Source organism: Anolis sagrei, chromosome 8 (assembly GCF_037176765.1).
Source record: "Anolis sagrei isolate rAnoSag1 chromosome 8, rAnoSag1.mat, whole genome shotgun sequence".
In the NCBI taxonomy this organism is placed as follows: domain Eukaryota; kingdom Metazoa; phylum Chordata; class Lepidosauria; order Squamata; family Dactyloidae; genus Anolis; species Anolis sagrei.
This window is the reverse complement of record NC_090028.1, coordinates 30,987,801-31,003,094: the sequence shown is the minus strand read 5'-3', so window position 1 is coordinate 31,003,094 and position 15,294 is coordinate 30,987,801. Positions and strand designations below refer to the sequence as shown.

The 15,294-nt window shown below is 42.2% G+C and overlaps 1 protein-coding gene across 3 annotated transcripts in view; it reads left to right on the top strand.

The window, feature by feature from the left end:
* ZNF423 (zinc finger protein 423) overlaps positions 1-6,159 on the top strand; it is a 484,624-nt gene extending 478,465 nt beyond the window's left edge. For all 3 annotated transcript variants that reach the window (XM_060787886.2, XM_060787887.2, XM_060787888.2), the window contains one exon: positions 5,441-6,159. In XM_060787886.2, coding sequence (XP_060643869.2) covers positions 5,441-5,470 — 30 coding nt within the window. In that variant the 3' untranslated portion in view covers positions 5,471-6,159. The remainder of the gene's footprint in view (positions 1-5,440) is intronic.
* Positions 6,160-15,294: the final 9,135 nt, after the last annotated feature.

Here is a 15,294-nt window from a genome sequence, read left to right as displayed (position 1 = left end):
ATGGATGGATGGATGGATAGATGGAGGATAGATGGATTGATAGATGGATGGACAGATGGATTGATAGATGGTTGGATAGATGGATTGATAGATAGATTGATAGATTGATTGATAGATGGAGGATAGATGGATGGGTAGATGGATGGATAGATGGAGAATAGATGGATGGATGGAGGATAGATGGATGGATAGATGGATAGACTGATGGATGGATAGATGGTTGGATAGATGGATAGATAGATAGATTGATTGATTGATAGACAGTCAGACAGACAGACCAGTGTTGTCAGTCAAGAATTCCCAGCAAAAAAAAATAATAGTGCTGTAACACAAATTTAATTTACGTTCCACTCTTCTTTGGGGACTTTTTCCCATGTAGATTTTGTGGTAGGCTACTCTCTCTCCTCTCGTGTAATGTTTATCTAAAATTGAGCTGTATTGAAATGAAAGAAATACAATTGCAAGACTGTTATGCTGTAAAGTGAAAGGGCATGTAGGCACGCAACTGAAAGTATACAAACATCTCCCTTGCAATGAATGAGCCTTCATCAATGGTACTAACTAGTTTGTAGGATGTGAGCTCACTTCATTTCCTCTGGCTTGGGACCATCGTGTCTATCTTCATGGTACTGGTGCAGAGCTTCCAGTCTTTGAAGAAAATTTGGCACCCACATTCACAAATCATGGTTTAGGGAGACCCTTTGCCTTGCAATGGCCACCCATTCATTCTGTACCACCAGATCAGTATGAGAGAATGTTGATTCACCGGATCATTGGGGGAAAAAAGATCTCTGTCTAAAAGCTGTAGGAGTCGTAGACCTCAGCACAAAGACGGTGCTCAAGCGTCAAGAGATCTCCAGTCCTTCCAAGAGCTGGATATTCCAGACATGGTCCCTAAGGTGCTTGTAACTCCGAGACACGACTTCCGTTTGCATTAGACTGAATATACAACTTCTGCATAGCATTAGGATTTATTTAGCCTCTTGGCAAATGACAGACAGGATGTCTGAACCGTAATGTCTCCCTGGAGGGGCTTGGTTGCCATTCCTTTTATGGAGGGAGGGAAGCTAATTGCAGCAGTGTGCGGTAAATGTCATCCTTTCACCAAGATTAAACCACTGAGCAACACAGTCGCCTTCTCTCCCAGCCCACCTGTTAATCCCTTTCTGCTGCAAAATGCTTTAGCGGTGAGAATATTGCCTTGAAATGTTTTCAAAGCTAGAGTTACTTTTTGCCTCCCAAAGAGGGGCACCATATTCTTAGATTCATTTGCCTTTAAATTTGAGTGAGCTCTTCCTTCATGTACCAAAGCAACAGATTGGTAGAATGTGACACATAGCAGACTGGCAGCCAGTGGAGCTGACGTAACTGCAGTGTTGTGTGCTCCTTGTACTCCACTCTGGGCTTCCCTGGGTTGGGACCACTATATTCTCTTGATGGTACCAGTGCAGAGCTAATTTGGCACCCATATTTAGAAATCATGGCTCAACTAGACTCTTTGTCTTGCAAAGCCCAAGAGAACGGGCTTGGAAGGCCATTCATTCATTTCATATTACGAGATCGCCATCAGATGGACTATAGAATCATAGAATCAAAGAGTTGGAAGAGACCTCATGGGCCATCCAGTCCAACCCCCTGCTAAGAAGCAGGAATATTGCATTCAAATCACCCCTGACAGATGGCCATCCAGCCTCTGCTTAAAAGCTTCCAAAGAAGGAGCCTCCACCACACTCCGGGGCAGAGAGTTCCACTGCTGAACAGCTCTCACAGTCAGAAAGTTCTTCCTAATGTTCAGATGGAATCTCCTCTCTTGTAGTTTGAAGCCATTGTTCCGCGTCCTAGTCTCCAAGGAAGCAGAAAACAAGCTTGCTCCCTCCTCCCTGTGGCTTCCTCTCACATATTTATACATGGCTATCATATCTCCTCTCAGCCTTCTCTTCTTCAGGCTAAACATGGCCAGTTCCCTAAGCCGCTCCTCATAGGGCTTGTTCTCCAGACCCTTGATCATTTTAGTCGCCCTCCTCTGGACACATTCCAGCTTGTCAATATCTCTCTTGAATTGTGGTGCCCAGAATTGGACTCAATATTCCAGATGTGGTCTAACCAAAGCAGAATAGAGGGGTAGCATTACTTCCTTAGATCTAGACACTATGCTCCTATTGATGCAGGCCAAAATCCCATTGGCTTTTTTTGCCGCCACATCACATTGTTGGCTCATGTTTAACTTGTTGTCCACGAGGACTCCAAGATCTTTTTCACACGTACTGCTCTCGAGCCAGGCGTCCCCCATTCTGTATCTATGAAATAGGGACAGCTACTTCTCCTATTGGGCCATAAATCACAACTAAACAATATATTTTAATGGGTTGCTGTGAGTTTTCCAGGCTATGTGGCCATGTTGCAGAAGCATTCTCTCCTGAAGTTTCACCTACATCTATGGCAGGCATCCTCAGAGGTTGAGAGGTCTGTTGGAACACATTGAGCAACACTGTCAACCATTTAAATGGGGTTATTGCTACCTCCAGAGACAAGGCCTGCCAATGGAACCTCCAACTGTTAAACTTTGTCACCAGACAATTGCCATTAGTTCAATGTCATCTCAGTCATAGGAGATTTTGGAGGATTTCTCTCCCTCTTCTGATATAAAGAGTAACTTTAGGCAACTTAGAAGGAAGTAACAGAATTCTAGATGTAATAGATAGATAGATAGATAGATAGATAGATAGATGGGAACAATGCAAGTGAGATAGAAACTAAGTAAGTGAGGTTTACATATCTGTGGAATAATGATGTCCAGGGTGGGAGAAAGAACTCTTGTCTGCTTGAGGCACGGTGTGAATGTTGCGATTAGCCACCTTGATTAGCATTTAATGGGCTTGCAGTTTCAAGGCCTGGCTGGTTGCTGCCTGAGGGAATCCTTTGTTGGGAGGTGTTAGTTGGAAGAAAGAACTCTTGACTGTTTGAGGCACGGTGTTACTGTTGCTATTTTGCCACCTTGATTAGCATTTAATGGCATTGCAATTTCAAGGCCTGGCTGGTTGCTGCCTGGGGGAAGGTGTTGTTGGGAGGTGTTAGCTGGCGTTGATTCATTCTTGTCTGGAATTCCTCTGTTTTCTAAGTGTTGTTCTTTATTTACTGTCCTGATTTTAGAAGGTTTTTTTTAATAGTGGTAGTCAGATTTTGTTCATTTTAATGGTTTCCTCCTTTCTGTTCAGATTGTCCACATGCTTCATGTGGATTTCAATGGCTTCTCTGTGTTGTCTGACATGGTAGTTGCTAGAGTGGTCCAGAATTTCTGTGTTCCCAAATGATATGCTGTGCCCAGGTTGGTTCATAAGGTGTTCTGCTATAGCTGATTTATCTGGTTGATGTAGTCTGAAGTGCCTTTCATGTTCCTTGATTCATGTTTGGGCAATGCTGATTTTGGTGGTCCCCATGTAGCTGCATGGAATAGGATAGACTCCTGCAGAGGTGAGAGGATCCCTCTTGTCCTTTTCTGAACATAGCATTTGTTGGAATTTCTTAGTGGCTCTGTAGATAGTTTGTAGGTTGTGTTTCTTCATCAGCTTCCCTGTGCGGTCAGTGGTTCCCTTGAAGTATGGCAAGAACACTTTTTCTCTGGGTGGATTTTTGTCTTTATTCTCGTGGCTTGTTCTCAGTCTTGCAGCTCTTCTGATGTCTGAGGTGGAGTCTCCATTGGCCTGTAGAGCCCAGTTTAGGTGTTTCAGTTCACCTTGGAGGAGGTGGGCTTCACAGATTCTTTTTGCACTGTCTGCCAAGGCTTTAATTGAGCTTCTTTTTTTACTTTGGTGATGGTTGGAGTGTTTATGTAGGTATCTACATAATGTGGGTATGTTCCTTGATTCGTGTTTGGCTAATGCTGCTGAGTTTGGTGGTCCTTCTGTAGACTTGTCCACAGCTGCATGGTATACAGTAGAGTCCCGCAGAGGAAAGAGGATCCCTCTTGTCCTTTGCTGAACGTAGCATTTGTTGGATTTTCTTAGTGGGTATGTAGATAGTTTGTATGTTGTGTTTCCTCATCAGCTGCCCTATGCAGTCAGTGGTTCCCTTGATGTATGGTAACAACACTTTTCCTCTGGGTGGACCTTTGTCTTGACTCTCGTGTCTGATTCTTGGCCTTGCAGCTTTTCTGATGTCTGAGGTGGTGTCTTATTTATTTATTTATTTATTTGTTTGTTTGTTTATTTATTTACCGCATTTGTATACCGCCTTTCTCAGCCAGGGGTGACTCAAGGCGGTTCACAGTCAGCAGCGATTTGATGCCATAACAAATATCAAAATACAGTTAAAACAATTATAAAAATGTAATATAAAAAGCAAATATATCTGTGAAAACAAGATCCTCGGCGTCTCCTTATTAAAATCGTTGTCCAGTTGCATCGTCAGTCATTCCATATATTCCAATTCAACATTTAAAATGTAATATAAAAAGCAAATATATCTGTAAAAACAAGCTCCTTGGCATCTCCTTACTAAAATCGTTGTCCAGTTGGATCGTCAGTCATTCCATATATTCATTTACGTCTAATTATGCTCCAGTAGAAAAAGCTTGCTTGAAGAGCCAGGTCTTAACCATTTTGCGGAATGTTAGAAGGGAGGGAGCCGATCTTCTATCCCTGGGGAGGGCATTCCACAGCTGAGGGGCCAACATTGAGAAGGCCCTGTCTCTCGTCCCCAACAAACGCATCTGTGAGGAAGGCGGGATCGAGAGCAGGGCCTCCCCAGACGATCTTAAAGTCCTAGATGGTTCATAAGGAGAGATACATTCGGATAGGTAAGCCGGACCAGCCTGTAGAGCCCAGTTTAGGTGGCTCAGTTCACCTTGGAGGAGGTGGGCTTCACAGATTCAGGTTGGACAAAATGCAGCAATTGGTATATCTGAATTATTTCCCCAACTTTCAACCATGTGTCTATGCATGGATTGCAGTCTGTCATCTTTCTCCAGCTAGATTTCCTATCAGTGCCGAGTGAGATAAACTAAGATGTGGCAAAAAGAAAAGGGTGGGCATTCCTAAATGACAGCAAACGTTGTTTAATTGCTACAGCGAAGGAAGTCCCGGAGGCCGTCGCTTCTTCACCAAGATGCCGCGAAATCCTCTCGGCACAACTTTGCGAACTGAATTTCATTGAGTTGTGTTCTCCTTCCTCTTTGTGCCCCCACCCCACCCCTTTCCCTTAAGTTCACGCCAGCATTAACAGATCTATGGGTTCACAGCAAACGTGTCACGTTGGCAGCTGTTACTTAGGAGCATTTTCTTTCTCTCCCCCTTCCTTTTTTCTTATTATTGCATTTTGTTCTGTAATAATTGCAAAGCTTTTATGTTGGGTTCTGCACAAACGCGACTGAGTAGGAGGGTCCGGGCTCGCGCGCTATTATTCTGCCCCTCACGCACGTCTCCTTTCCCCCATCTTTTTGCAGAACCACACGTTGAGCCAGCACGCTCAGTGAGCCCCCGACTCGACGGGACACCTCTCTGCAGAAGACTTGACGGAAACTCAGTGGGGAGGACCATTTGAACATTACATCCAATCAAAGTGTCATTTGCAACCCAGATGTAAAACTCTAATGATTTGGCCATGAGGCGCTGCTATTATAAGCAGCTGGAAATGAATATTAATGGAAGAGATTAAAAGTATTCCATGCGCAGTATTTTTTATTGTCCTGCTTGAGCTTAGTGTACTTTAAAAGCTTCTGCTTCTGACTGGATTTATAGTTGCTAGATAGGAAGCTGCTTTGATGCTCTTGCCCTTTGTTGCTTCTTGTATTATACGGATAGTTCCAAGATTTTAGAAGTGATTTTTTTTCTCCCTTCTTTGCTTTGCTTTCCTTTTCTTTCCCCTCCTCCTTCCCTGTTTAACTGCTTTTTAATTGCAATTTTAGGTAATTGTGCATTGTGATGTGATGGCTTGGCTATTGTCTGAATATTTTTTTTACACTTTTTTGGATTTTTTTTAAAAACAATTAAAGACTAATGCTTTGATTGGATTTGCCAGTTCACCGGACAGTGATTAAAAATAAAAAGAAACTATGTAATGAATATCATCGGTTTCAGTGCAACTGGATGGTCTGCTTTATAAATGTGACTTAATCTGATTGCATTAACTAATACAGTTCAATAAAGGGAATACATTGGACAAGTGTTGGTGTCTTAATAAATCCACTGTTGCACTCCAGGACAGGAAAGGCCCTCTGACTTTAAACACCACAATGTTGGATAGGGAAACAATCTGTTTATTTGAAGATAATTAAAAAGCAGTAAAGTAAAAAGCACTTTAAAGAAATAGGTAAATCCAATTAGATAGGAAGATAAGCAGGAACAAAGTACTCCAGGGTAATAGTCCAGCCAAGTCCATAAAAACAAAGTCAAAACTTCCCAAATGAAATGCAAGAAATCAGGAAACATGGATCCAAGGCATGAATATAAAAGCACAGAATCCAAGAATCAAAACCATGAAACAAAGACACTTAAAACATGAATTTTCCAAGCAAAGCTTCCATGAAACAGGGATGAGATATTGACTTGATTTCGAACGATGCTTCATCTGACTACATATCCTGTATTTGGGACTTTATCTCCTCATCAGCTATGTCTCTAGCACTCAGAAATTGTTTTCGCTTTAGCTGAGAATTTCTTATCTTTTGCTCTCGGAGCCTGGCAGAACACCAAAGCCACTGTTCAGCTCTCCTGTTTTGACTGATCTCCTCCCGTCTATCTATTTCCTCATTACTTACTGCCGCTGAGCCAGGTGCTGAGCTGTTTTCATGTTCCCTATCATGGGAAAACTCTGGTAACAATTCAGGGAGCACACCATCATCCCCACACCCCTCAGGAACATTCTCATGGGAAACTACACTTTGAATAAGGATCCCCTGGTCATTCTCTGCATCAATATCATTGACCAAATGATTGCCATCTTGAAACTCATTGACATCATTCCCCACATCCAAAGCATCCTGATCCTGAAACACAATCACAGGCTGAGCTCCAACATCCACAGATCTGTTTGGGGAAAATACAGGACTGCAATAGGATGTGCCAGGTGGAAGGTGTTTCTTTACTCTAAAGCAGTGGTTCTCAACCTTCCTAATGTTGTGACTATTGGAAAGTCCATAATTTATTGGAAACTCTAGTGCACCATAACCTTATTGCAAAGGTAAACATGATGTTACTTCCATTTGGCAAAATGTGAATCCCTATGAACATAGAAACCACCTGAAAACCACTAGTCAAGAATGGTGTGACCTTGTTAGAAGTCAAATCTTAAGACGAGATCTTCATAAAGCATTAATGTAATAGCACCACAGGTAGCTGGGTTTCATCTATGCTGATGATTGTGCAGGGAGCTTTGAGATGGTTGAACAGAAGCTCTCCAAAGCTTTAGGTGCTCTTACAGCCTATTGCACACATTGGACCAAACTTGGCACACAGAGCCCCCACGACCAGCAAAAAATACTAGAAGTCTTAGGGGGAAATTCACAAATACCTGATATGCCAAAATTTGCGTATTGGTGGGGTGTTTTTTTGGAGGGGGGGTTGATTTTGTCATTTGGGAGTTGTAGTTGCTGGGATTTATAGTTCACATAAAACTATTCTGAACTCCTCCAATGATGGAACTGAACCAAACTTGGCACACAGAACTCCCATGACCAACAGAAAACATTGAAAGGTCTTTGTGGGCATTGGCCTTGAGTTTTGGAGTTGTAGTTCACCTTGATCCAGAGAGCACTGTGAGCCCACATAATGATGGATCTGGACCAAATTAGGCACACATTCCTGATATGCCAAAATTTGATTACCGGAGGGGTTTGAGGGGAACTCACCTTCCTTTCTGGGAGTTGTAGTTCACCTACAACCAGAGAAACTGTGGCCTCCACTGTTGCTGGACTGGACCAAACTTGGCACACAGAACCCCCATGACTAATTCAACCTACTGGAGGGGTTTGAAGGGGCTGAGTCACCATAGTGTGAGTTGTAGTTTACCTTACAGCCAGAGAGTACATTGAACCCAACCAATGATGCATCGTAAGCAACAACAGAGCAAACTTGCCCAACGTAACAGCTTTTAAGTACTGATGGAGTTTCTTGGGATTAACTTGGCATGATGTGAACTGTAGTTCACCCAAAACCTTATGCATTTTGTACAATTAAAAATCAACTTTCAAATAAGACAGGCAACACTGAATACCCAAGCTAGTATAAAATAAATGGAATTGACCTGTTAAAGATATAGATATCCTTGGAAGTAAGAGGATAAAACTTCATGAAAACTTTAAATTTGGGGAATAATTGTGAATAATACCCATTATGATGCATCTTTTGTCTCAAGTAAACTGCCATAACATGTTAGGATGGATCTTTATCAACTAAGAGTACAACAACCTTGGATGTAATTTCTTTTGCAAAACCCTAACTGAAGTAAGTTTAATTTCCTTCTGATTAAGCATGTTCAAATCCATTATACACTTAACACTTTTGAATGGAAATGTTATTTACTTCCAGGTAAGTATGCAGAAGACTAAACAGCATGATACATATCTCAATGAGTTTCTTCTCATTTGGAGCAAGGACCTTCCCCACTGATACTGAATTCGAAGCTAAATAGAATGTCAAAACTATATTGTGCTAAATTATTGTTTACACCTGAAATCCACACATTAAGCATAAACATTAAGTACATTAAGTATAAACTTCACAACAAAACTTTTGGGTGTACGGTCACATACTGAAACGTGGCACTCCATTTTCATAAGCTCACAATGGACAAGACCTATACTTCTACTCAAGAGTAAGCCCATCTGAGTAAAATTAGGTTACTCTTGCAAAAGAATTATCTGATTGCATGGTTGCTGTGAGTTTCCTGGGCTGTGTGGCCATGTCCCAGAAGCATTCTCTCCTGACGTTTTGCCCACATTTATGGCAGGCATCCTCAGAGGTTGAGGGTTCTGTTGGAAACTAAGCACCATATATACTTGAGTATAAGCCAACCTGAATATCAGCTGAATAACCTAATTTTACCACAAAAGCTGGAAAAACTTATTGACTCGAGTATAAGCTGAGGGCAGGAAATAGGGCAGCTACTGGTAGATTTCAAAATAAAAATAGATACCAACAAAATTACATTAATTGAGGCATCGGACCAGGATTGTGGCGCAGCTGGCTGAGTGTCAGCTGCATTAAGATCACTCTGACCTAAAGGTCATGAGTTCGAAGCCAGCCCGGGCTGGAGTGGGTGTCCAGCCATTGTGTAGCCCGTTGTCGACCTTTGCAACCCGAAAGACAGTTGCATCTGTCAAGTAGGAAAATAAGGGACCACCTTGTGTGGGAGGCTAAATTTAACTAATTTATGAGGCCATAAAGAAAGAAGACTCCGGGGAATGTGGAATGAGGAAGAACTTCATCGGTGTCGTTGATGGACGATGAAAAGCAGCAGCTCCCCCGGCGGCCAGAAAAACAGTTAAATAGCCTTGGTGCATTTGTTTGTTAAATGTTGTTTGTCAAACTGGCATTGAATGTTTGCCATATATGTGTTTACTGTAATCCGCCCTGAGTCCCCTGCGGAGTGAGAAGGGCGGAATATAAGAACTGTAAATAAATAAATAAATAAAATCATGAGGTTAAATATTTTTGAATGTTTACATAAAACTGTAATTTAAGATAAGACTGTCCAACTTTGATTAAAACATTATTCTAACCTTCTTCAATGTAAATGTGCTTATTGTCCTTCCAATAATAATATAGTAAAATAATAAATGTAATAAAATAGTAATAATGGAGGGTTTTTTTGTCGTGTCAGGAGCGACTTGAGAAACTGCAAGTCGCTTCTGGTGTGAGAGAATGGGCCGTCTGCAAGGACGTTGCCCAGGGGATGTCTGGATGATTTGATGTTTTTATCCTTGTGGGAGGTTTCTCTCATGTCTCCGCATGAGGAGCTGGAGCTGATAGAGGGAGCTCATCCGCCTCTCCTTTGATTCGAACCTGCGACCTGTCGGTCTTCAGTCCTGCCGGCACAGGGGTTTAACCCACTGCATCACCGGGGGCTCCTAATAATGGAGTAAAATAATGGAAATGTCATAGTGACAATAATAAAGAAAAATAACACATGTAAAATAATAAGAGTAAAATAATAAATGTAATAAAAATAAAAGAGTAAAAATAATACATGTAATAATGTCAATGTAATAATAATAATAATAATAATAATAATAATAATAATAAGATTAAAGTAATAAATGTAACAACAACAACAGAGTAAAATAATAAATAACTTTGACTCGAGTATAAGCCGAGGGGGGCTATGTCAGCCTAAAAAATGTGCTGAAAAGCTCAGCTTATACTCAAATATATATACAGTTTTACAGGTTTATATAGCTGTGGAATGTCCAGGGTGGGGGAAGAAGAAGAAAAAGAACTTTATTTTTCTCCCCGCCTCAATCTCCCCGAGGGGACTCGGGGCGGCTTACATGGGGTCAAGCCCAAGGCAACATACGATTAAAAACAGAACAATAACATATTAAAATACCATAAAAACAGCATCATCATAAACAATAATAAACAGGCATCATAAGCAACAACAGAGATACTTCTACTCTCATTTTTTGGGGGAGGGGGCCAATGTGGAAATGAGTTAAAGGATAGGTTGGTCAATAAGGTGGATAGAGCGTATAGTAGCATAGAAATAGAGCAATTATAACAGGATCATTTCAGCTTTACATAAAAGTGTAGTAGTCAAATATAGAAACTTGAATTCAGCTCATGGTTAGGGACCATCTATCAAAGGAGTCATCAGTCGAATGCACAACGAAACATCCACGGCTTTAGTTCCTTACAGAATGTGGATAGGGAGGGTGCCAGCCTAATCTCTCTGGGGAGGGAGTTCCAGAGATGAGGGGCCACCACTGAGAATGCCCTTTGCCTCATCCCCACCAACAACGCCTGAGACAGGGGTGGGAGCGAGAGAAGAGTATCCCCGGAAGATCTTAAGGACCGTGTTGGCTCGTAGGGGAAGATGCGGTCATGAAGATAGGCGGGTCCTGAACCATTTAGAGCTTAATAGGTGATAACCTGCACCTTGAATTGGGACTGGAAGCTTATCGGCAGCCAGTGGAGCTGTTTGAACAGGGGGGTTGACCGCTCCCTGTAACTTGCTCCAGGTAACAATCTGAACTCTTCTCTGCTTGAGGTACATGTGAATGTTGAAATTGTCCAGCATTTCTGTGAACTCAAATAATATGCGGTGCCCGGGTTTGGTTCATCAGGTTCATCAGGTGCTCTGCTATGTCATGACATAGATATGTGGATGACACCTTCACCATTTGGAGACATGGAGAAGAAGAACTGAAAAAGTTCCTGGACCACTTCAACAGCATCCACCCAAACATCCAATTCACCATGGAAAAAGAAAATGAAGGAAAACTGCCGTTTCTAGAGCATATTATTTGAGCCACTGTTGATGCAGAGGGTCAAACCACTGAGCTGCAGAACTTGCTGACCAAAAGGTCACAGGTTTGAATCTGGGGAGCAGGTGAGCTCCTGCTGTTAGCCCCAGCTTCTGCCAACTTAGCAGTTCAAAAACATGCAAATGTGAGTAGATCAAAAGATATTGCTCTGGCAGGAAGGTAATGGTGCTCCACGCAGTCATGCTGGCCACATGACGTTGGAGGTGTCTAAGGACAACGCCGGCTCTTCGGCTTAGAAATGGAGATGAGCACCAACACCCAGAGTCGGACACGACTGGACTTAATGTCAGGGGAAAACCTTTACCTTTACCTTAATATTTGAGAACACAGAAATGCTGGACCACTCTTAACAACTACCATGTCAGACTACACAAAGAAGGCATTGAAATCGACATGAAGTATGTGGACAATTTCAACAGAAAGGAGGAAACCATGAGAATGAACAAAATCTGGCTACCAGTATTTAAAAAAACTCTCTAAAATCAGAACAGTAAATAAAGTACAAGACTCAAAAGGCATGGGAATCCCAGACAAGAATCAATCACGGCCAGCTAACACCTCTCAGATGGGGATTCCACAGGAAGCAATTAACCAGGCCTTGAAACTAATGCTAATCAAGGTGGCAAACTGCAACATTCATACGTACATCAAGTAGACAAGAGTTCTTTCTCCCACCCTGGGCATTCCCCAAATTACTTAGTTTCCTCACTTACTTAGTTTCCAACAGACCCCTCAGTCTCTGAAGATGCCTGCCATAGATGTGGGTGAAACATCAGGAGAGAATGCTTCTGGAACATACAGCCCAGAAAACCTACAGCAACCCATTGATTCTAGCCATGAAAGCCTTCCACGACATACCTGATTGCAATTCTTATTTTTTTCCCCATGATATCAGCAACTTCTCCCTCCGATATACGCAAGCAATTAATTCCCAATTCTGAGCACGTACAACAAAGCAGGACGTAATAAAAAGAAACTTTTTTTTTTGCAAAAGATCTCTCGCATGATGACATTTATGTAAGCTTTGATTTCTGCGAGGCGAGAGCAACACATTTCCAGCCCTCGCACATGTTAAACACTCGCACAGTTAATGGTTTTTTACACTTAAATTTATCTACATAATTACATGTCATGAGAACAATTATAAGTGCCCAGAGGGATAATTATAAGATATCACTAGACAACTTCAGAAGTCATTTCTGTGCCATCCGTTTTTATAGGGTTCTGTTTTGACTTCACAGAAGAGGGCTTCTGGCATTGCCATTATTCCCCATTATTTTAAGATGGGGGAGAAATTAAATACATTACTGGGAAATCTGGGGGTTGGTTTGGTGGGAGAGTGAGTACGAGTGTGACAGCGAGCATCTCAAGAGTCCTGCATGTACATCTCATAGATACTATGAAAAGAAGATGCAAACTCCATCAGGCGCAGTGCAAGTTGGTGGAACTGAAATTGTGTTTCTTGACCTTGCTAATCCACAACCCCTTAATACATTTCCTCATTTTGTGGTGACCCCCAACCATAACATTATTTTGTTGCTGCTTCATAACTGGAATTGTGCCACTGTTATGAATCTTCATGTAAATATCCAATATGCAGGATGTATTTACATTCAGTGGACCAAATTTGGCACAAATACCCAACGCCCAAATTTGAATACCTGTGGGGCTGGGGGATGGATTGGTTTTGTCATGTGGAAGTTGTAGTTGCTGGGATTTATAGTTCACTTACAATCAAAGAGCATTCTGAAGTCCACCAACAATGGAATTGAACCAATCTTGACACAAAGAACTTCACGACCAACAGAAAATACTGGAAGTGTTTGGTGGGCATTAACCTTGAGTTTTGGAGTTGTAATTCACCTACATCCAGAGAGCGCTGTGGACTCAAACAATGTTGGATATGGACCAAACTTGGCACAGATACTCAATATGCCCAAATGTGAACACTGGTGGGGTTTGTGGAAAATAGATCATGTAGTTCACCTACATCCAGAGAGCACTGTGGACTCAAACAATGATGGATCTGGACCAAACTTGGCACAGATACTCAATATGCCCAAATATGAACACTAGTGGAGTTTGTGGAAAATAGATCTTGGAGTTCACCTACACCCAGAGCGCACTACACCATTCAATATGCCCAAATGTGAACACTGGTGGAGTTTGGGGAAAATTGACCTTGACAATTGGGAGTTGTAGTTGTTGGGATTTATAGTTCACCTACAATCAAAGAGCATTCTAAACTCCACCAACAATGGATTTGAAGCAAACTTGGCACACAGAATCCCACGACCAACAGAAAATACTGGAAGTGTCTGGTGGGCATTGACCTTGAGTTTTGGAGTTGTAGTTCACCTACATCCAGAGAGCACTGTGGACTCAAACAATGATGGATCTGGGCCGAACTTGGCACGGATACTCAATATGCCCAAATGTGAACACTAGGCTTGGTTGATCCAGTTCGTTAATTTCTTATCTCGTTATTAATTCATTAAATAAATACCTTTAGAAGCGGTATTGACACGATTTGGGAACCCGGAAGTGATCTTGCCATTTCGAAGCCGCGTCCGCCATCTTCCTTACGACTTCCGCCAGTGAATCGTAAATGCAAAGCCCACCTCGCAAAGCCACCGATGCAAAGAGGAAGGAGGTGGGCGTGGCCAAGCACACCCCTCCTTGGAGGCCTCGCCCCCAGCGACCTCTGAGGAGGGCTGTGCTTGGCCACGCCCACCTCTCCCTTCTGCATGACGGACAGCTTGCCAGGAAGGTAAGGAAAGGTGAGAGATTTTTAAAGTGTTAGTTTTAAAATCCCTCACCTTTCCTTCTCTTCCCTGGCAAGCTGTGTCAGTCATGCATAAGGGAGAGGTGGGCGTGGCCAAGCACAGCACTCCTCGGAGGTCCCTGGGGGTGAGGCCTCCAAGGAGGGCTGTGCTTGGCCATGCCCACCTCTCCCTTCTGCATGGAAGCTTGCCGCAAGGGAAGGAAGGGAAACTGCGAGATTTTAATGGTTTTGGAGGGAGGGAGGGGCACCTTTCATTAACGAAACAAAGGAAGCAATTTGTATTTCCTGGTATTTCCAATTTTTTTTTAAAGAAAATTTTGGAAATAATTTCAAAATTGAACTGCCAATGCCCCCTATATACAAAACGAGTTTAGAACCATTTTTTTTTCTTGATCAACCAAGCCTAGTGAACACATTGGTGGAGTTTGTGGAAAATAGACCTTGTATGAATCCACTATAAAAGGGAAATCTAGAAAGGGTTGGAGAGAATAAAAAGTCCGGTTTAGGTTCAAGCATATTACAGCATTTTGGAGCTCTTATGCTTCATAGAATCATAGAATTATGAAAGAGAATTATTTCTCTTTATTGGGTAGGAATAGGTAAAATGAAATTGGCTTCCTAAGTATTTGGTAGTAAATCTCTACAAACTATTATTTTTGTGCAGTGAAGGTTAAAGGTGCAATTTTTAATCATTTCAGCCAATCATAGAATCATAGAATCAAAGAGTTGGAAGAGACTTCATGGGCCATCCAGTCCAACCCCCTGCCAAGAAGCAGGAATATTGCATTCAAATCACACCTGACAGATGGCCATCCAGCCTCTGTTTAAAAGCTTCCAAAGAAGGAGCCTCCACCACACTCCGGGGCAGAGAGTTCCCCTGTTGAACGGCTCTCACAGTCAGGAAGTTCTTCCTCGTGTTCAGATGGAATCTCCTTTCTTGTAGTTTGAAGCCATTGTTCTGTGTCCTAGTCTCCAGGGAAGCAGAAAACAAGCTTGCTCCCTCCTCCCTGTGGCTTCCTCTCACATATTT